The sequence below is a fragment of the Mugil cephalus genome, chromosome 17 (assembly GCF_022458985.1).
Source record: "Mugil cephalus isolate CIBA_MC_2020 chromosome 17, CIBA_Mcephalus_1.1, whole genome shotgun sequence".
Lineage (NCBI taxonomy): Eukaryota > Metazoa > Chordata > Actinopteri > Mugiliformes > Mugilidae > Mugil > Mugil cephalus.
In genome coordinates, this window is record NC_061786.1 from 12,865,379 (window position 1) to 12,887,003 (window position 21,625).

At 44.0% G+C, this 21,625-nt stretch overlaps 3 protein-coding genes across 3 annotated transcripts; 1 reads left to right on the forward strand and 2 right to left on the reverse strand.

Annotated features, from left to right (window-relative positions):
- The first annotated feature begins 2,995 nt into the window (after window positions 1-2,995).
- tonsl (tonsoku-like, DNA repair protein) lies at window positions 2,996-14,209 on the forward strand. Its single transcript, XM_047611965.1, has 28 exons — window positions 2,996-3,285; window positions 3,400-3,495; window positions 4,517-4,659; window positions 4,791-4,974; window positions 5,055-5,184; window positions 5,311-5,482; window positions 5,568-5,682; window positions 5,779-5,930; window positions 6,062-6,214; window positions 6,321-6,446; window positions 6,639-6,837; window positions 6,929-6,984; window positions 7,070-7,159; window positions 7,240-7,312; window positions 7,406-7,569; window positions 8,405-8,528; window positions 8,626-8,861; window positions 8,945-9,425; window positions 9,500-9,708; window positions 10,209-10,315; window positions 10,463-10,619; window positions 11,225-11,303; window positions 11,390-11,697; window positions 12,031-12,202; window positions 13,159-13,334; window positions 13,412-13,485; window positions 13,583-13,716; window positions 13,798-14,209. The coding sequence occupies exons 1-28, from the start codon at window positions 3,261-3,263 to the stop codon at window positions 13,998-14,000; spliced, it is 4,338 nt and encodes a 1,445-aa protein (XP_047467921.1). The 5' UTR covers window positions 2,996-3,260; the 3' UTR covers window positions 14,001-14,209.
- A 1,619-nt stretch (window positions 14,210-15,828) lies between these two features.
- LOC125024226 (antimicrobial peptide NK-lysin-like) lies at window positions 15,829-17,068 on the reverse strand. Its single transcript, XM_047611966.1, has 5 exons — window positions 16,987-17,068; window positions 16,815-16,894; window positions 16,427-16,504; window positions 16,192-16,346; window positions 15,829-15,950 (listed from the first exon to the last, which is right to left on the reverse strand). Exons 1-5 carry the CDS (start codon window positions 17,033-17,035, stop codon window positions 15,875-15,877), a joined length of 438 nt encoding a protein of 145 aa, XP_047467922.1. The 5' UTR covers window positions 17,036-17,068; the 3' UTR covers window positions 15,829-15,874.
- Window positions 17,069-19,603: 2,535 nt separating this feature from the next.
- LOC125023969 (prosaposin-like) lies at window positions 19,604-21,275 on the reverse strand. The gene is made up of 4 exons (XM_047611572.1): window positions 21,209-21,275; window positions 21,022-21,134; window positions 20,836-20,928; window positions 19,604-20,294 (listed from the first exon to the last, which is right to left on the reverse strand). The coding sequence occupies exons 1-4, from the start codon at window positions 21,255-21,257 to the stop codon at window positions 20,109-20,111; spliced, it is 441 nt and encodes a 146-aa protein (XP_047467528.1). The 5' UTR covers window positions 21,258-21,275; the 3' UTR covers window positions 19,604-20,108.
- Between the last annotated feature and the right edge of the window lie 350 nt (window positions 21,276-21,625).

Genomic DNA, 21,625 nt, shown 5'->3' on the forward strand with positions numbered 1-21,625 from the left:
TTCTGCAACCCACCCACTGCATTGAAATTAGCCAACAGTGTAATGAAGTCAGCACATCTTCAGCGCCATCTGAAGACAAGACATGCATACCATATCCGTGAGCCGCCTGAGTTTTTTAAGAGCAAACTTTCTGAATTCTACTCATCCCAAGACACGATGCAGAAAGTCTCCGTGACATCAGCTAAAGCCCTGGAGGCCTCTTGTGTGGCATCCTAGCTCGCGGGAATTTGTTATTGCACTGACTGACAAAAAGGCAGCATAAAAAAAATTAAGAACTTGGCGACTTTTTCCCTCCAGCTTGATTTATCAACAGATGCCAAGGGAAATGTGCAACTTTTTGCTTTTATGAGATAAGTTGCTATTGAGGGGAGAAACGTTGTATGTGTCTGCACACTAACGCCAGGCAGCACGAGAGCGTCAAACACAGAGAGGCATTCGCGTCCAGGAAAACGAGCCCTGTGTCACATGACAGCATTAAAGTGATCAAGTCAAGGCCACTCAATTGTGCGCCTGTTTCGCCACCTCTGTGAAAACGTGGGAGCTGAACACGCTCAGCTGGGTCTGTTGAGGTAAAATACTCAACCAGCTGTTGGGAATAGGATCTGAAGTACACACCTTTCTGATCTGAGCACAAATCCCTCACATGCCACCTAGTTCCAGGACACTGGATCGCAAAGCTGTGCTACCTGGCAAACATATTTATCAAACACACCAAATTAAATATGTCTCTGCGGCACAAGGACACCGGCATTTTAAAACTGTATGACAGTGTGGGTGGCTTCCTGAAGAACGCAGAGCTGTAGAGCTGGGCCTATGCACAGGGAAATTTCACCTGCCTGTGCCTGATTTCGTCTAAAGCGAGCGCGTGGACAGAGTCAAGTTGTCCATAGTTGGCCGTTTGAAATACTTTGTTCAACATTTTTATTCCTTTATTCCATTTTATTCCATCTTTCTTCTCCTCCTCTAGTTCTTTGTTCTCTTATTCCACGACTTCTACTTTCTCTTCCAAGTCTTTTATTTCCTCTTTCCTTCAGTTCTGTCTTTTCCTCCGTCTTTGGTTTCTTCTTCTTCTCTCTGTCATTGTCTCTGGTGTTCACCTCCTGCAGATGTTTAATGGAGTCCTTCACCTCCTTATGCCTCGTCGCTGCCTTTCTATTCCTCCTTCAGTTTGTTTTTCACCTCCTTCACTTTCTCCTTGGCTTACTCAAGCACTCCTCAACCTCCTCAACCTGTTCTTCCTTGTCATCCCCCAGGGCCTCCTTCTCCACTTCTATATTTTCTCTGCCTTTCTTTCTCAGTTACTCCTCATGTATTTTGATTTGAGTTTGACATCTAGGCCTCATCTTTCTGAAGGATTTTGTCAAGTGTCTCAGAGAGACTCATTCTCCTTGTTGAGCGAAAGGATTTCACTGTTCATCTGGCAGAGAAGCTCCTCCAACACTGACAAATATTAGCATATAAGGAGAAGATACGGCAGTTGTTAAGTTTTTTAGCATGGTCAAGACCATCTTGCTGTGCTGTGGCCTGTAACGTCATGGGATTGGTGGTGATTTCCATAGCATTAAAATGTGAAAAAGGAGAAGAGAAAGCCTAAGAAAGGCAAACGGCGAAAGATAGATAGAAGAGGATAGTTTTACACCGCATTTTAACATGTGGTTACAGCTAGCTCGGCTTTCCTGCTACAAATGGGGCATTGTAGTGTTTCCGCTCAGACATCTTTCAGTGAAAGCACTGCCACTTCCAACACATGTATTATAATGTGTAAAGTATGCACCGTGGTGGTGATGCAGGACTCTCTTGCAGGTGAGACAGGTGGAAATGACAAAAATAAACTTTGATTTTAACAACCTTTTAATATTTGACTTATTAAGGATATAGTTTGCAGTACAAGGACCAATACGTGTACGTTTCATTTCCCCTTTAATAGTTAACTCCACCATTTTCAAAGTGGAGACAGTACTGTTGTCTGTGAAGGTGCTCAGTCATAATCAAGGTCATGGAAAGGCATTCAAATAAACTGACGAAGGTACTTGGATGAGCGACGAAACTTCTCCTCAAAACTGTCCAGTTGCCTTATTTTTAAACGCCTTTTGGGTGATAGTACCATTGCCACAAACGTCTAAAACTTTTGACCTTGTTGTGATTTTTAATTCTACAAAAGAAAAAGTGTAATTCTTAAAAGTCTGCCTCAGATGTCATTTGTAATGATAAGTGTTAATGTTGGGGATGCAGGTCGGAGCCTGATGAGATGGGTATACTATGGACAATGTACTTTTTTGGTAATTAGTGATAGATATTTTGCAGCCAGCTAGATTGCTATTAGCTATGGAGCACAACTAACCACTTTGTTCTCTTCGTCATGAATTTGCCTTTAAATATAGACAGCTATTATATTTTACAAACGTATATATCTCACAAATTTCATTATTCTTCTGCTATTTTCCACAGCATTTCGTTATATGTATATACGTTTTTTATATTGTACAAAACATATTACAACACAATATAGCTCATTTCCATACTTTATACTGTCACATACTGTATTTTTACACGTACCCACTTTAACGTATAATTTTGCAGAATTACATACTGTACGTGACATTAATACATTTCATATTACCACATATCTTCATGTTTCCTCATACATTTACTATTTACTGAATATCGGTATCAGTTGTTGTCCCGACCTCTTCCGGAATCAGCAGCGTCACGTGCCGCCGTTGGCCAATCAAACGTCGCCATTTTTTAACGCGTTGGCTTTTTACCCTGAGTTATGTCTGTCAGATTGAGAGACGCGACAGGCTCAAACACTGTATTTTATTCAGCGACACAGAAAGGTGCCAGTTTTATCCACAGTGATTTGAGTAGTTATTAACAAGCCATTTGACAAAGTTTCGTTATTGTCACGGTTGGATATAGGAGCTTGTAATCTCAGTGATAGAGGCGGATTTGTGCCTGACAGTCACAGTTGAGGGTTAGGTTAGTCTTGTTAAATCATTGGCTGACAGATTACTGGCGGGGCAATGCAAAGTTTACGGTGAGTTCAAAGCTAAAATTACTAACATATAACGCCGTTGTCTGCAACATCGACGACGATCTGATTAATTAATGCCAAATTAGACATGGATAGACGACTGACGACGAATAGAAGAGTTTTGCCAGTCGCGTAGCCAGCTGTAAACTAGAGTAAGGCGCGCTTTGTTGTCATTCACTCACTACCTGCTGTTAAGTTAGCTAGCAGCGCTCCGAGCTGAACCGAGATGAGCTCCTCACGGGAAATCAAGCGTAAGTTTTGCTTTATTATATTTATTTATTATTATATATAAGTTTTTGCACATTTTCTGCGAGTTGAACGCCGTTGTTAACCCTCCATTGTTGTCGATTGTTTACACAACGCAGAGCTGCAGAAAGCAAAGAGCAAAGCACAGCAAAACAACAACTTGAAGGAGGAGGCCAACATCTGCAATCAGCTTGGAGAGTTGCTGTCCAGGAGTGGTGAGTAGTTTATTTTAATACCACCAGTTTAGACGTGCAAGTAAATGACATGTATATTATTTGTGCTGTAATTCGTGGATGGGTAAGAGTTTCGGGATATCCTTTTATAAAATATGTAGATCAGGGGTGTCAAGCTCATTTTATTTAGGGGTCACATTAAGTCCAATTTAGTGCAAAGACGAACAAGTAACTTCGGAGAATAATAAAGTATCCTTTAAAAAATGAAATTTCTTAAGAGTGATAAGTGCAATTTGCGCAGTCTTCTAGTAATTTTGTCACTTTGCATAATCATGCTGTGTACCAGATTAGACCCTCTGGCGGCCCGCTTTTGCCCATGGGTCACAACTGTGGTATAGATGGAGGCAGTGATCTCCTTATAAAGGTCATCTATGATGTGTATTTCATTATGGGGTTTAATATTTCTTAGGTTGGAGTTATTGCAGTTAATATATAGGTTTGTCTTCAAAAATAGTCTACCTTACTTTCCACTTTTCTTCTGTCAGATTTTAATTCATTTTTAATGCTGCTATATTATATATATATATATATTTTTTTTTTTTTTCATTAGTTCAATTGTTTATTACTTTTTTCCTGCTTTTAGTTTTGTCTTAATATTATTATCATTATTATTATTGTTACTCTGTGGCTTTATGTGAGTCCCTCATACAACTGTCGAGAAAGCTCAACACACTGCAACAAAAGGAAACACATGCAAATAGACAAAACACAAGCAGATCAAGAAAATGTTTTTATTAAACCTGATTAAACCCATAGGTTGCAAATTTTACAGCATACCCCCCAAAAAGTGATGCACCTGGTTTGGACTTTTGGGTGTTTTTTCCAAAGCGTTATGACTAATCCTTAGATTAAAAAAATGAACACAACACTGCAAAAAACATTGTTTTGTGTTCAGTGTGAATTCCTTTTTTGTTGCATAATCGCAACATCGTTGCAACTTTGGATTCCTGCCTTTATCCTGTATAATCAGGGTGGTGCTGCCTGTTCTCTGCGTGTCTCTCAGGTGATTATGAGGCTGCCATTAGGGAGCACCAGCAGGAGTTGTCTCTCTCCGAGGTGCTGAACGATGTGATTGGACGAGCCGTGGCGAATCGCAAGATCGGGGAGTGCTACGCAGAGATGGGAAACATTGCGGCTGCTTTGAAAGTGAGTAGATTTATTTCAGCCATTAAACACTCTTAAAAGCTTTAACTCTGGTCTGTTTACGCGCCCCAGTAATAACTCCGCAGTGACGCTTAGGACTTACATGAGCGGTGGTGCGTGTTTTTCTTCTGCAGCACCAGCGTTGTCACTTGGACCTGGCTCGCTCCGTCAGGGATCATGCTGAAGAGCAAAGGGCGCTGGCCACCATCGGCCGAACCTACCTCTTCCGTTACGAATCGGACCAGTCGAGGAGCAGTTTGGAGCAAGCGGAGGACGCCTTCAGAAAGAGCTTGGCCATTGTGGATGAACGTCTGGATGGTGTGCACCGTTTGTGTCGTCAGGAACTTGTGCGTTCAGCCGTATCTATATTAGTTGCTCACATATTTTCTTACTTGCAGGGACTGTGCCTGTGCGAGAGATTAAAGAGATGAAAGCACGTCTCTTCCTCAATCTGGGTCTGGTCTGTGATCATCTGGGGGATCGCAAACGCTGCAGCGAGTTCATCCGGCAAAGTGTCTTTATCGCTGAGTAAGAATATCCTAAACTATGCTCTGTCTGTGATGTACGCCCTCAGGAATGTCTTTTCAACTGTTCGCTGCAGGTAAAACGCTATAAGGTTGCACGCTGAGCTTTCTCCGTTCTTTTCACGTAAAGGAAGAGCCAGCTGCTGGAGGATCTCTACCGCGCAAACTTCAACCTGGGCAACATCTGCTTCCGCAACGGACAGCAGTCCAACGCCATCCGCTGCTTGGAGCAGGCCAAGGAGTGTGCCCGGAAGATCAAGGACAAGTTCAGCGAGAGCGAGTGCTTTCACTGCATTGGGAAGGTGTGAACTCCACCGGCTCCTCCTGTTTCCACTCACTGCCATCCTGCCGCTGGTTTTGATTTTGATTGTGGCACATTGTCAACAGGTGCAGCTGTCTCTGGGGGATTTTGTAGCAGCGAGGCGGTCTCTGAAGAAAGCCCTCCTGTTGGGTTCCCAGCAACCTCTGGATAGGCAAGCAGTGAAGAAAGCTTTCAAATATGGTGAAAGTTTTGATCCTGTCGGTTTAAATGTTTCCTTTTTACAAACTCTACAATAGTGGCACTGATTTTATTTATTTTTTTGCTTTCATTTCACAGCTGACCGGGGTTGCAAACTAGAGGAGGAGCTGGGAGAAGATCAGGTTAAAAGACTGAGTTCCCGTCGGGCTGTGGAGGTGACCGAGCAGCTGGGTGACCTCTGTTGTAAGGTTCTCTGCTACAGCAAAGCCCTGGATTCTTATCACGCTCAGGTGAGAAGCGTCAAACACATTCGCGCGGGAAGACGTCACGACTCTTTTAACGTCAGCCCCCCTTCAATCATTCAGTTCTCCTTCGGCTTGTGCTAAGTTATGCATATACAATGCTGTGCGTTGCTGTGTAGCTAAAGGCTGCAGAAGCGCTCGGAAAACCTGCCAGGGAGTTGGCTGTCATTCACGTGTCCCTGGCTGCCACCTACACTGACCTCAGACAACACGGCAAAGCAGTGGAGCACTACAGGAGGGAGCTGGCCTTAAGGCAGGGCAGCTCTACCGAGGTAATAACCAGCAGCCTGCGGTGGCAGACGGACACCTTCATCTTTATTTTATCGCCTCATGAGTTCACACTTGCATCATAAGATGGTACGTTTCTGATTGTCTCAGGAGTGCAGCACGTGGCTGAACATCGCTGCGGCTCAGGAGGAGAGCGGCCGTGCCTTCGAGGACGTCGACAGCAGCTACAGCGCGGCCTCACGCTGCGCTCAGAAGTCCGGCCAGGCCGGGCTGCAGGTGGGTTTGAAAGTGCACCGTTGATAGGGGTGGGAGTGTTTCAACAGCCTGAAAATGAACGCTGAAATCGACTTTCGTGCGAGCGGTACATCTGAACGAAAGAGTGCTTTGAAGGCCGAGGTTCAAGATTTCAGGTGGATGCCTGAAAAATGAAAGCCGCGCGTGACGCGCTGACACTTTTCACGCCCACAGAAACGAGTGCTGAGGCTCTGGCTGGCGTCCCGGAGGCGAGGCGGCTCGTCGAACGGCGACGACACCGAGGCGAGGCTGCGGGAGCTTTGTAGTTCAGAGGGCTGGATTCCAGACGGGAGCGACGGCGAGGAGGATGAAGAGGAGGAGATGGACAACAGCGAACCCCTGGAGGACAGCGACGTCATTCTCTCGGACTCGGGTACGCGAGGGGCCTGGCGTTCTGCCACACGAGAAGAGGGGACTCTGGTGTTTGTGTGTGTGCCTGACACGTCTCTTTGTTTGGTTTCCAGATGATGATTTGGAGGGGTATGACAAGATGGTGTCAGGGCGGAGGAAGGCGGGGAGGGTGAGTCATGCATCAGTTGTCACTTTGCACACACAGTCTCTGTGTGCTTTAGAACTGCAATGTTTTCCCCTTCTGCTCGTTTCAGTGGAACAAGAGGAATGAAAAGGGCGAGACGTCTCTTCACAGAGCGTGTATCGATGGAAACCTGAGGCAGGTCCAGTATCTGGTAGAACAGGTGAGGAAATAACAAGACATTTTGATGTCAAAAAGGAAATGTCGCCCTGGATTGTATGATATAATTTTTCTGTATGTCAGGGTCACCCAGTCAACCCCAGGGACTATTGTGGCTGGACTCCCCTTCACGAGGCCTCCAACCACGGTCACTATGGTAACTGATTTAATTTCATCGAAACATCTTTCTCTCTCGTTTTTATTGCGACCGTTTTCAGCGCGTCTTTTCCTTCTCCTCCCCTCACGGCAGACATCGTGGCCGTGCTGCTGGAGCACGGCGCCAACGTCAACGACCCCGGCGGCCCCCTGTGCGAGGGAGTGACCCCGCTGCACGATTCCCTCGCTTGTGGCAACTTGAATGTTGCGAGACTCCTGGTGGAGCGAGGGGCCTCGGTCACACTACGCAACTCCAGGGTGCGTGTGCGATCACGTGTTTGTTAACGCAAACATAATCCATAAGCACCTTCGGGCGTGCATTAGATTGCTTTGAAATGGTCCTCCCTCCGATGAAAGTCATTTTTGCAGATTTTATAGGATGCTCACACAATAAGAAAGGGATACATGTCACTCACTGTGCAAAACACAAACTTGGAGACACATGGGCAGAATAACAAAGGCAAAGTCTGATCTAATGTGAACTTGATGGACTGAAATTGCGTGTTGTTAATAAGTGCTGAGCTAAAGAAACGGATCTTTTTAAAGGAAAAATGTCATAATAAAGAATCAAAAAAGATACTCTGTGTTACCCAAAATATATAACTTCCATTTAAAATTCAAAACATTAGCTAAAATATTTGACCAAAAGTCCAACGCACACTTCTTAGTTGCAGAAATCGACTTGACTAACGACGCACGTATTTGCTTTTTTCTTTTCTATTTCTTTCATTTAATTCAAAGCGCCCTTTCATGTTTTGTATTTTTCACACCCTCCCTCTCCAGCTGTGAATGCGCTGGTGCGGATTCTGTCGTCATGATTTATTTATAAATCTAAGGGAGAGAAGAGACAAAAAAAAAAAAAGAAAAAACTTCGGATTTTAAAGGAAATATGATTAAGATTCAAGTGCACGTGCGGGTTTTCACTCTACAAGATTTTGATCTCTCCAATTAGACAAGTTGTTGAATCTGATAAGATACGGCTTCTTTTATTTTTTGAAAATCCACTGACCCGCGCTGGTAACATTCAAATCACTGGACCTCCTTTCAAGAAACTCTTATGCTTCCATCTCGTGCTCTGACCCTCTTCTTTCAGGGTGAAACGGCCCTGGATACCCTGCGCCACTGGCAGAGGACGTACAGCAGAGAGCTGGACCAGGAAACCAGGCAGGAGTGTGCCGCCACAGAGAGGCTCCTCAGGAAGGCTCTAGCAGGGGGAGGTGAAGCTTTTACACGATCAAACCGTGTCAGCTGCGGTCCGCCTTTTTAGAAGCGCTTCAAACACTTGTTTCTGTCTCTTATCTCTGCCAACCACAGTGCCTGCTGCTGCGGCCCCTGCCAAGCCTTTTGATGCCCTCCAGGACAGCCAGCTGTTTGATGCCGAGAACTCTGAGCCGCTGTCGTCCACTGGAGGGCGCCGTTCCCCCAGCCAGGACCGGCCTCGAAGCGAGAGGGTCTCGGAGCAAAAAGCCGCCAGCCCCAAACGGCGGCAGAGCAGTGGCTCAAGTCAGCGTCTCAGAGCCAGAGGAACAGGGGCTGCGGTTCTGTACGGGGTAATGTCTTTTAGATTCATATAGTTTATACTAGCCTTCATATCTACAGTTAAAATATATAATATGTGTGTGTATGTTTTTAGATTAACCATAGCAGCTCAGATGACAGCGACTCTGACTGCCCGGTCAGTCCCCTCCGTCCCGTCCGCCCTAGACACAGTTTCCCTCCAGCTCAGAGTCAAAAGGAAGCTCCCCCAAATAAGGAACCCGCCTCAATCCCAACCTCGGGTCGGGAGGGTGTCAGGGAGCCCCCTGCGCCTGCGCCTGCGTCCGTGTTTCAACGCGAGGAGTACCACAGCGCCATCCGAAGCTTAGGCAGCTCCAAAACTCTTCGCCAGGGCCTCTCGCAGCCTCCGCTCTCCAGCACACCCGCCGTTTCATCCAGCAACAAGACGGCTCTGATTCCCGAGGAGCAGTATCTGGCTGATGACTGGCTGGAAGACGACATGGAGGAAGTTCAGCCCAAGAAAAAGAGGAGGCTTCGAATGGAGGACGACGGAATGAGAGGGGAGGAAACGTATTCTTCAGCAAGAAGTCAGAACTACTCGGACACAGTCAGCAGAGGTACTGATTAACTAGTTTGTTTGTCTTTACTCGTCGTTTGTTATTTCATGTCTTCAAAGCTCGCCTTCTTTCAGGTGCCGCAGTTCCCTCCTCCTCCAGCAGGAGTCACTCTGGGAGGAAGAACGGCTCGCTGAAGCCTCACCAGGTCAAAATGACCCAGATGCCGGGGATGGTCAGGTTGGGCAGGCGAGAGGTGAACAGGTCGCACAGCCCCAATGTTACAGACGACGACGACAACGCGAGACCCGACACGCCTCCACCTCCGCCACACATCCACTTCCAGGTCAGAAGACAGCGGGGAGGAATAAGTCACAGGTTACAGAAGGACAGAAAGCACGTGCTTATTCGAAAGTGCATTTCAAGTTCGGACGATTTGAGAGACTTCCCATCATTTATTCATGGCAACTCAGACCCGGCGAGGCGGTTGTTTTTAAATTATTCAGCTTCACTAGGGGCCGCAATGTGAACAACTTGAACCGCAGGCTGTAAACAATCAAGAAGGTCTGAGTCATTAAGAGCCTTAAATGACTGTGAACTGTCCATTAATCAGGTTTCACTTTCAAAATCAGTAGACTTATGTCTTTACCTTTCATTTTAATTTTTATTTAGTGCATAAAAACAAAATCCCTTTTTGGTTTGATATAACGTCATGTAAAATCCTGCCTGCACAATGGTGATAGTGTTTAGGTTTTACCGAATCTTTTTAGTGAGGTGGAGTCAGAGATGTTCCAACAATAACGACCTGCTGATTTTGAATGTATACGACTTTTTTATGTATTGCAGCCCCCACCTCAGTCTTTGGTTGCTCCCGTCCCCACACCACTGCCTCCACCAATCAGGATGAGGGTCAGAGTTCAGGAGGACGTGTTCCTCATCCCGGTCCCACAAAGGTTTGTACGTGGGCTTTAATCAACGTTGCATGTTTCACTTGTTTTTAAGATGTGGCTTTTAGACTCGAACTGGCTTAAAGGTTGTTAACCTAAAGGCTCGTACATGCTGCGTATTAATGTTGTCTCTTCCGTCTCTGTGTGCTCCAGTGAGGCAGACTCCTGCACCGTGTCGTGGCTTTGTGAGCAGGCGGCTCAGCGTTACTACCAGAAATGTGGCCTCCTGCCTCGTCTCTCGCTGCAGAAGGAAGGCGCTCTGCTCTCTCCGCACGACCTGCTGCTGGCTGTTTTGCACACCAATGAAGAGGTGAGGCAGGGCATTTCAGTAATAAAGGCAATGGGTGTATTTAACAGATTTTCAACAGGCCTATGCTCTGTTCACACCCATTCAAAGTTGCAACTGACCAGAGGTTCAGTACAGGTGTGAATATACCAAAGACACGTGGGAATAATAAATTATTATTGATTCACTCATACACATAGAACTGTGACGTGATCTCAAGTGGGTCATCGAGACACATTTTGATATTTTTTTGATATTTTGATATTGTAAACTAGAGACCGACTCCATGTAAATGGAGGGAGAATAAGCGAATATCGCCTCGAAATATCGGCAGCATGTATCGGCCATCAGCAAATGCTGATATATATATAAAAAAAAAAAAAAAACGGTATCGGCCCTAAAAAAAAATCCATATCGGTCGATCTCTAGTCTTCATTTAACTAAAACATTATTATTACTCTTATGCTTACAAAATAAAAAGGTAAAAAGACATAGAGCACAAGTATTTTCCAGCTGCACACACTTTGCTAGTGAGGGACGGGCAATGTATGGGCTGCACCACGTTTCAACAGGGCCACGGAGACGTTTGTTTTTTCCAGGCTGGATGTTTATGGCGTGCTGTGTTGCAGGTTCTGGCTGAGGTTGACTCCTGGGATCTCCCTCCTCTCCCCGAGCGCTACAAGAAGGCCTGTCAGAGCCTGGCAGTGGGTGAGCAACCCACCCTAATACACACAAGCAAGCACAGAGCGATTTTGCACTGCCAGTAACGCAACACCTCTTTTGTTTCTCTGCAGGCGAGAACAAGCGTGTCACCCGGCTGTGCGAGGTTCAAGATGGCAGTTCCTCCGTGTCTGTGTCTGGCCTCAGTTTGCCCCCCTCGTCCCTCAACCCGCTCCTTCGTGCTCTGAAACTTCAGGCCAGCCTCACCGAGCTGCGTATTTCCGGCAACCGTCTCCCCGACAACCTTCTCCCCGAACTGGTTGCCACGACGATCACCATGCCTCGGCTGCGGCTGCTGGACATCTCCGCCAATAGCGTTACGGGGGAAGGACTGGAGAAGGCTGTGAACGCTCTGAGGGGGCAGAGTCATCATGCGTTCCCGGTAAAGGCCCATATCCGGACGAGTGTGTTTTCATTTCGCCCGCTGTCGCCGGTTGGGTTTCTATTTGGGTCCAGATTATTTTAAAATCCTCCAATTTTATTTGAAATTATAGTAATGTCAAGAAGGAATTTTCAATTTCAATTTCAATCTGACCTATTTCTGAAACAGTGGGTGGGTAGAAGTACAGCTGTTTGCAAGAAAATATTTTTTCTTTTGCTTAGATACGTTTTTGACACTGTGGTTAGTGTGACTAATCTCACATCACACAGCCTTCCTTATTTCCATCACCTCACTTGTTTCTCATGACAGTTGTTGCCTGTGGTTGTTTCCTAGTGTCTAGAGGAGCTTGATCTCAGCATGAATCCGCTGGGCGACGGCGTGTCTGAGTCTTTGTCCTGTCTGCTGTCCTGCTGCCCTCTCCTAACCAGGCTGTCCCTGCAGGCCTGTGGTCTCACGGCTCGTTTCCTTCAGCAGCATCGGCTGCTGCTGGCTAACGCTCTGACAGGTAGCTTTCCTTTCAAACCTTTCTATCCAGTGCTAAATTATTCAGGATGAATAAATTCTTACTGGAGAGACTAGGTCATCAAACTGAAACTTTATATTGTACTTTTCGTACAAAAAAAAAAAGTGCAACTCAAATAAAAACATAACAACAAAGAAAATCAAGGCTGACTATATATATACACATACAGACACATATAAGCACGCTCACACACGTGCACGCACTCACACCCATATACAGTAAAAGCTGTTAAATTTAAGATAAGATAAGCAGTACACTGAGGCAAGGGAGACGCTAACAGTTTGGGCGGGGGGCCATTCACACCACCGCAGAGACCACACCGCGACAGCAACAGCCCCCATGATAGAACACTGGAGAACTAAAAGACTAAAACAGATGTGGTAAAAAATGAGAAATAATTAAAAAAAAAAAAAGTAAAATGAATGAGTCAAAACCTTATGTAGTAAAAATAGGTTATAAATGTAAATAAATAGCCACTTACATTTTAAAATAATCTAAAACAGTGGAATAAATGTATTAAAATAGGCCATGTAAAACACACTTCATGTCATATCAAACTAGAGAAGTTAGTAAGTATAAATAAACAAAGTTACAACCATAAAATCCGATGAGGTTTTGTGCTTTGTTCACGTTTGTCTCGTTATCTGCTCCTACACTGACTAGTGTACTGACCCTTTACTTCCACTAGATGGTAGACTACTAAAATGTCCACTTATGAGGACAACAAGTCTAAATGAGGCAGAATAACCTGCCACAAACCCAAAACCTAATGTCCTCATATGAGGACGCATGAAGTATAAGAGATCTGAATGGTTAAGCTGGAAAATCCCATAGTCTGTTGATGAGTCGGGAGGGAATACAGAGAGGGGCACGATATTGATCCGTTTAGAAGATTTAAAATAAGTGCTTTCACAATTTCACAACTTCCGGTCTTTCAGGCACGGGCCACCTGAAGTCAGTGTGCCTATCCCACAACGCACTGGGCTCCACCGGCTTCGAGCTGCTGTTAAAAACTCTGCCCCTCCACTGTCTCACACACCTGGACCTGTCTGCCGTCCGTAAGGGTCCTGCTGATGTCCCGGCGCTGGAGCACCTCACCAAAGTCATGACACAGGTGAACACGCGCATAAATCGGTTTGTGTTGTAGCTGGTGCAATTATAATAACACTTTTTTTTTTGTTTTTATTATAGGATGAGTGTTCGCTGACCCACCTGAATCTAGCAGCTAACGGTTTGACGGACAGCAGCGTAGCCGTCTTGGCCAGGTTTGTGGGCTGAAGGGAAAGGCCCTTTACTTCGGTCTGCATTGATTACATCTGTCATCCTTTACTCTGACCTGCAGCTGTTTGCATTTTTCTCCAGGTGTTTGCCGTCTTGCCCATCCCTGGTGAGTCTGAACCTGTCAGGAAACCCGTTAGTCACATCGGCGGGACTACAAAGCATCCTGGCGTCTGTCAGAGAGGCCGGTCGACCACTGGCGCTTCTAAACCTCCAAGGTGTGCGTAGTTCAGAGCGTACAGGTGAAACCGTTCGCTGAGCTTCTTCCTGCCTCATAAAACAATTGCTTTCACCCGCAGGTTGTCAGGTGTGCGGGCCCTGGGACGGTGAATGTGTGGACGCCGAGCTATCAGAGCTCGTCCGGGATCTCCGTCTTTGCTCCCAAAGCCTGAACAAGCTGGACAGACAGACCTTAAAGCAGAACTGGGACAGGAGCCAGACACTCGGACGTGTCCTCGACCGTCACACCAAGTGTCTGCTCGCTACCGCAGCCTCTTCGTGAAGAAGATGCGAGACGGTGACGGATGTTTGGTCACCTTTATCACTTTATCACTGATGACTTGGTGATATGTATGCGTGTTTATGTGTGCATGACGACCTAAATGTGACAGCTTCTGTTGTATCATGATGAAGTGTTATCCACACTTCACTGAATTAATGTATGATTTGATTAAAAGTAAACTATTAAAGTGTTCTGTATTTTGAAATGTATCTAAATGATTCAAGATCACTTTATTATTGATCCCCGCAGGGAAATTGTTTTGTCCGAGAGTTTCAAGGCAACAGAGAACATAAATGTGACCAGACATGGACATAAGAGTACGAGTCAAGGAGAAAAAATAGAATAAGATAAAAACTCTTAAAAGTAGTGTAAGAGTGAGGTAATGAGTTAAAAGAATATTCTGAAAATAAACCGTCCAATCTACAATCACAGACATTGGACTTGGCCCTGCAGAAATCGATGACCATTTCCTTGGTCTTGGTGGTGTTCAGCTGCATGTGGTTCCTGGAACTCCTCTTGCTGAAGGCCCCGACCAGTTCCCTGAACTCGCTTTCTCGCCCACTCCGAATACAGGCCACGAAGGCGGTGTCATCCGAGTACTTCCGTACACGGCAGGAACCAGAGTAGTACTGGAAGTCCGACGCGTACAGGGTGAAGAGGGGGCCCCTGTGCTGCTCACGACACTCTCCGAGACCCCGTTGCGCAATCTCACAAACTGCAGCCGCTCGTTCAGGTAGTTCATAATCCAGCAGGTGAGGAAGTGGTCCACCCCCAACCCTTCGAGTTTGTTCCCCGGGATGTCAGGTCTGATTGTATTGAAGACACTAGAGAAGTCAGAGAACATCACTCTTAAACTTAGCAGTAATTTATGTGCGAAAATATCATATCTTGCGTATAGACTTTAGCTGTTCTAGATGTAAGATCTTTGATAGATTGAATTTAATGGTGTTTAATGGTGTTTTTTTTTTTTAACATGTGCTTTAAATGACAGGTTTGTGTCAAAGGCCACTCCAAGATATTCAAACTCTTCTACTACTTCACGCCTCTCTCAGTTAATTATGTTTAAAGTGTGATTTTTTTCAACTATAAATGGGGGATGTGGTAAACCCTAACCCGACTTGAAAAACGGGTTCCTTCATGTTCGAGGGCAGCGATTTCAATCATGTGTACCAGAATGAACCGCATGCATACAGCTCTCAGTGTCACACCACATCAGGAAATAATGGTCTCGCCAGCGATGAGCAGCAGCTTTTAGTTTGATTTCGGCAATGATCATTTATCCATACCGTCTGAGGAAAGTCTGTTTCTGAACACATTTTAGAAGGGAAAAGTGGGACTCAACCAAGATTTTTTTCAGAAGCGTCACCAGAGAAACCACCAGTTTCACATGTGATTTTAGGGCCAACATTCATACAACTGGTTCTGGATTGGTGCTATTTTTTTATTTTTATTTTTTTAAAGGTTTGTAAAAGTAATCTGCTCTCAAAACTCATCTGTTCGCCCAGGCTTTTGACCACAGTCAGTCAGTCTTCACCTTCTCAGTTAGCTCATCCCGTGTCCATTTGTCTTATCTGTCTTCTCTGTTCTTGTAAAGTGTCCTTGTGTGTATTATTATAAACAAACAAACAAAAACTCAAAGTCGAGTGAATGCTCTTGAGATTTTATTAAATGCAACAAATGGATACAGCCCATTAACTATGAGCTGTGCACAAAACTGGAAATTAGCAGTACAGTTAATATGGTAAATAAAGGCAGTGATAAAAAAGATAATTGATTCTATGCTTTTAGCAATTGGTTGTCACTAATGCAAAGCTGATGGTTTTGTCTGTTTTTTTTTTTTTTGTATTTTTATTACAAAGACAATGCACAGGGTGTCAGTAAAACACTTTGATTTCAGGGCGAGACTTGTCGTCCTCCTGATAGATGAACACGTCCAGTGCCTCTTTCGGCCTAAAGAGAGCACAGTGGATAAACAGAGAAACATCAAAAATGGTTCAAATGCAATTCCTTTCAGTTGCTTTTAATGTTTTTTAAAGTCTAATAATATAGCTAGCCGCATGTAGCCTCTCGTCGAAAGCTATAAACTGATCAAACGTTTTGCATGAGATACGTAAGGCCTTAGTTCTTATACTGTGGAGATTTTCTACAGACTGACCCAAACCTTGCACCATTCCACACAGCAGAAACTCACTTGCACGCTTTGATGTTGACACAGATGGTCCTCACATCATCCGTGGTCGTGAGCTCCTCGACCAGAGTTCCGAGGTATGACTTCACAAGTTTGCGACATACAGCTTTAAGGAGTCCTATTTCATTGCAGACTGCATTCAACTTTGCCGTCAGGCTCTGTAAAAGTAAACGTGACATTAGTGCCCTTACCACGATTCTGTGGTCCCCGGGGGGTTGGTGACATTGAGTGGCTTTACCTCAGCAGTGGCGTTGGGCCCAACCACTTTTTTCACTTTGTTCAAAGCCCACTTACACGCCCAGCACTTTCCTGGAATCTGCATAGAAGAAGATCGAAGTTTAGAGCACACTACAACGTATGTGATAATGCTTTTTGCTATGCATTAATATACATCAATTTTACATGACAATGCAAAACAAAACACTCATCTATAGATGCCCTGTTACTGCTAAAATAATCCATTACGCTAAGGTTGAAATGGTTTTAAATCGGTTCCCCTTTTTCCTGTCTGCAGGTTCTGAGGGAAATATTTAAATCCGGCAAACACATTTCAAATCTATGCTGACACTTTTAGAGCAATATTTAGTCTGGTTGCCATATTGTGCACAATAATTTTTTAACGTTACCCCTTCTACATCCATGGATGATTCCACCTGGTCCTCGTCATCAATCCTGACCTGTACGCTTCTTCCGTGGACTGTCCAGACTGTGAAAGGGGACAGAACAGAAAAGCTTTGGTACACCTCATAAAGTCAAGGCAAAGTCAAAGAAAATGCGTATGAAAGGCCGCAGAAGCACCTGAACATGTCACCAAGATGCACATGAGGAGGGCTGTAGATGTCTCCATTGCTGGCAGTGAGCTGGGACCTCTGGGTGTGAGCTTCTGTGGTGACAGCGCGGCTTATATAGGAGATGAAGGTCTACCAAACAACACCCCCACCCCCTCCCTGCAGGTCCCTGCGTGCGTGAAACTGACACGTGGTTTCATCGAATCGCCCCCCAGCACAATTATATCTTTTCCAGGAAATGCTCTTAGTGTTAATATAAATAAAAGCACAATTTGTCATTTAGTCATTCATTGATCCACCCAGGGTTTATAGATCAGAGGTCGGACTACATGACAGGCACTCTGATCAACTATGACACTGCATTATGCTCACACAATGCAGCTCACATGTGCACAGTATGCACAGAGTTGAAATATTAAAATCATATAGTTGAAACTTCATGAGTAATTCAGCATTTGAAAGAGAGCACAACCCGTACTGATAGACAGGAGAACTTCTCTTGCAGAGTTTCAGTTTAACACATGTTACCCATGGGAGAGATAACTTTCATTTTGTTTGTCTAAGAACCTCTGTATTGTGAAGAAAAAAAACTCTTTCTACTTGCATGTAGTGTCTGGGATGTTCAAAAGGCTTTTTAAAAAAGGCAACCGTACTTGTAGAGCTATGCCACTAATCTGAACGACTTTTGGGTTACTGTGACCTAGATGCCTGAGAACCTTCACAAACAAGTTTGAGACGTTGTGGTTTGTGCCACAATGTTTCACCTAAATAGCTTCATATCACTTACTAAAAAAGGGGGTTGGGTGTTTCGACTATTTACACACTGCATGACACCTAATGGCTTAAATACATATTTACATCTGAACTGGGCCTAAAGCTGCAGTAATAATACCAGCTTGAGTATTTAGATTTTTTGCCTTTTAAGAAGTACTACTTCCTGATAAACAGTGTCTGACCCGGTTATTTACTTTTTTAAGAAGCTTTGGAGGGTTTTGTGAAAAGGTTGAGCTTGAATGTTCATCCCTGAACCACAGAATTGGAAATAAATCATTCTGGATGAGACCACTCCCATCACGATGTTAGCTGGAGGCAGAACAGTGGCTAAGCTAGAGGCTAACACTGTCACGTTCAACCATAAAAATCTTGCTGTATTTTGGGTCAGTTTCAGACTGGAAAACATTATGGTGTAGGATAAATTGGGACTGAAATTATGTTTAGTTATTAGTTAGGGGATTCTTGTTACATGTTAATGCAACATTCGTTGTGAGTTTCAGGGGTGTACAAGCTGCATTTAGTACAATACCCTCCACAGTGGTTCCACTTACGTCTTGTAATATCTTTGTTGGAGAGGCTTTACTTGATAAAGACAGACCAGACTTTGTCCCCTGTGTTCTCCTTTTGGTCAAATCCAGTGAGTGAGTGTAGGATTCGGTGAATATAGTCCCATCAGTCAGTCAACTTTTTAAAAATAACACTCACGGTCTCGGGGAGTGAGTGTATTAGTATATTTTATAAAATATGCGTTTTCCTTGTTCATTCTTGCCAAAACATTGAAACATGCTAACCGCCGTTTACAGGCTGTAGTTTGCGATGTTTTGCATCCAGTTAAGCCCCGCCCCTCAAAAATGTCACATTGTTTACAAACTCTCAAGGGGTCTATGCATCTAAGGGCACAAGTGGTCCTAAACCCATCTAGCCAAATGTCCCCAACAGAGCTATGAGATCCCCTTATTGCAGAGGTCAAAAGATTATGGGCTTGTATAGTTCTCTCAGAGATCTCATCGGACAACAGAGAACTGGTTGGGTTTGACCAAAAACAGGTTGATCCAATCCTATTAAATACTGGCTCCTAGTAGGGACTACATGTCAGTCAAATCCAAACATGAACAAACATGATGACATTAAAGTAATGAGTAAAACAGCAATAGGTAAATGGAGGAGAAGCATTTTGCTAAGGTTAAGCAAGTCGTCGATAGTTTGTCTATGGATTTGTCATCTACCAATCTGGAGTGTGGAAAAAGTGCTGTGTGTGTTTTTTCTACAAGACATGCAAAACAGTCTTGTCTGTCAAAAACGCCTCAATGTTACAAGTCAGAATAGTGTGACAAAGGGTGTGACAGGATGCTGTGATGATGTGGCAAAGTGTACTTCGTATAGACACTGATTGGGATAAGATAAGATAAGACTCAAACAAAGGAAATATCTGTGTGTAACCGTGCCAGATTGCTGCAATTTAAAATTGTGCGCCGTTTACAGACTTCTCCAAACAAAAGACATAAAATTAACTCTCAACTCTCTAACCCACGTCTAAAATGTAAAATTGCAGTGGGCACCTATACTCACTGTATCTGGTCTTGTTCTAAAATTCAAGCACACTGGATGAATGTATTACAAGACCTGGAAAATATATTTGGTGTTGTGTTGCACATGGACCCTCTTTCTTTAACCCTGGGTAACCCCAGACAAGACACTATTGTGGATGCTAACTTTACCAGACTTTAGAATATCCTCACAAATGCAGCAAGGAAGAACAGCTTTTTGTCCTGGATAAGTGACCACCCCCCCACTAAATCAAACTGGCATTTGATAATTGTGGAACGCTTTCCCCTTGGGTGCCTGACCTGTCTACTCCACTCTTCAGAGGGACAATTTATCAACATATCTTACAATATCTTAACTTTTCCAACTCAATAGTTGCATTGCACTGGTCAGATGCATGTGGGATGTGAATGTGTGTAGACCAAGGTTGTACTGAGTGTTGTTTTATTGTTGTTGTTATGTAAATGTATATAAAAAGCTCAATAAACATATGAAAAACTAAAGGAAAAACACGTCAATGATGTAGACCACGTACACACACTGGTAAAAGATGACTAATCTCACGTTATTAAGGTGTTATCTCTCACTTGGTTTTTTTATTAATTGCACTAAGGTGTCATCACATATGCTCCGTTGACCACTATGGCGTTTAATTTTGTTGCTCACAGCTTCACATCTCCTAATCAACTCTGCATGTGAATATACAACAGCTTCAGAGGTTCTTTATTGCAAAAGCAAGACAATATGCAAATCAAACGGTTACAGAGACATCGTGAGTACTTCAGCCTTTGAGAGAGAGCAAAGCCCGTACCATCAGGAGACAGCAGAATTTCTCTTGCAGAGTTTCAGTTTCACACAAGTATTCCTGGGACAGGTATGTTTAGCTATTAAATCAATCAGTTTGTCTGAGTACTTGGAGACAATCTTCTTACAGGCCGCCACGATTAACTGGATTTTCATTTGGCAGCAGACCTTGTGCAGCAAGTCCCTGATTTTTACCTTCAAGTAAAGAAATAAAACATCTATTTTAGGTTCGCGCACCGCAACCTGCATCATCCTAAAAAGTCCCCTTATGTATGAGTCTCTTTTATTTTGCTGCTAGGACCCAATTTTGCTGCTTTGTTGCTAGGAACCAACAATTAAGTGATAGTTTTGGGAAGTATCACAAAGTGAAACCTTTGAACTAAAGATTTACAGACAAATGTACAGGATGAATGGGAATGCCCAAAGAGATGCGGTTAAATTTGCAATTCAGTATTTTTGGAAGCTAGAACAGTTGTAGTTCAAGATAATTTGTTCATTTTTAATTGGTTATTAATAGTTTTTGGTAGTGATAAGGCAGACTTTAAGTTGAGTTTGTGCAAAGAAAGTATAAAATGTCCTAAATCAATGTACGTATGTACTAAAGTTGACCTAAGAGTCTGAAGGATAACTTTCATGATTCAGGATTTCAATGTGTGACTATGTGATACTTTACTATTGTGTGCTATTTTTTGTATACATATATATATATATATATATATATATATATATATATTACCTTTGAACTATCATTTCCCAACTTCTTCTGTACTTTAGACACAATGGACTTGCAGGCACTGCAGAAACCAGGAATGCGTCTGTCCTGCAAAATCTTCAAATTTAAAGTGGCAGTTATATTGGTCTGACACTGACGTGACACGTACCTAAATGAGGAGGACTTTCAAGGTGACTCGTGTTTTCTCACCTGCACTTCGTGGTGGTCATTTTCCACCCCAACAGTGTGCCGAGGGTGAGACCGACAGTTCCCCTCCTCTTTCTCAGTTTGATCCTCCAGAGCTTTCCATGACTCAACGGCAGCTAATAAGAAAGCACAGCTTACGGAAGCACTTCGATTATCAGAAACAAAGTGGTCATTATTTCTACTTTCTTACCAGTGGAGAGCAGGAGCAGAGCGACGCTGACGACAGGGCTCATGGTCATTGATCTGACAGAGGTGCTCTCAACGGACGCGTCTAAGGCTTTTTATGCTGTTTCAGGGTGTATCGGCACATATCAGCAGTTCACGTACCACAACTGCGATGCTTGCAAAAGTGAAAAACTGTTATGTTTTTTTTTTTGTTGTTGTTGTTAAAAATAACTGCAACGTAATGCAGTTTTATTAAACAAAGTGTTTAGTGACAGTTGGCAGTTGGTCCGTGTTATTTTATCTTTTTAAAATATGTTCATGTTATAGCAGAGGATGGACATGGGGGCCTTCTGAGGGTGTCCTGTGGTGTGTGTGGCAACAGGATATTTTCAGTGGGGGTATTTGGGTCCTATTGGTTCAGAGGAATGGCCTCAGAGGATCA

Coding starts and splice junctions, on each gene's coding strand:
- tonsl (XM_047611965.1), top strand. CDS start 3,261: ATGAGCTCCTCACGGGAAATCAAGC. Junction 13,335..13,411: donor TCACCAAAGTCATGACACAG/GTGAACACGCGC, acceptor TTTTTATTATAG/GATGAGTGTTCGCTGACCCA. Junction 13,717..13,797: donor GGCGCTTCTAAACCTCCAAG/GTGTGCGTAGTT, acceptor TTTCACCCGCAG/GTTGTCAGGTGTGCGGGCCC.
- LOC125024226 (XM_047611966.1), bottom strand. CDS start 17,035: ATGGAGACATCTACAGCCCTCCTCATGTGCATCTTGGTGACATGTTCA. Junction 16,895..16,986: donor CATCTTGGTGACATGTTCAG/GTGCTTCTGCGG, acceptor CCCCTTTCACAG/TCTGGACAGTCCACGGAAGA. Junction 15,951..16,191: donor GTCAACATCAAAGCGTGCAA/GTGAGTTTCTGC, acceptor TGCTCTCTTTAG/GCCGAAAGAGGCACTGGACG.
- LOC125023969 (XM_047611572.1), bottom strand. CDS start 21,257: ATGACCATGAGCCCTGTCGTCAGCGTCGCTCTGCTCCTGCTCTCCACT. Junction 21,135..21,208: donor TCTGCTCCTGCTCTCCACTG/GTAAGAAAGTAG, acceptor CTTTCTTATTAG/CTGCCGTTGAGTCATGGAAA. Junction 20,295..20,835: donor TGGGAAATGATAGTTCAAAG/GTAATATATATA, acceptor CTTTACTTGAAG/GTAAAAATCAGGGACTTGCT.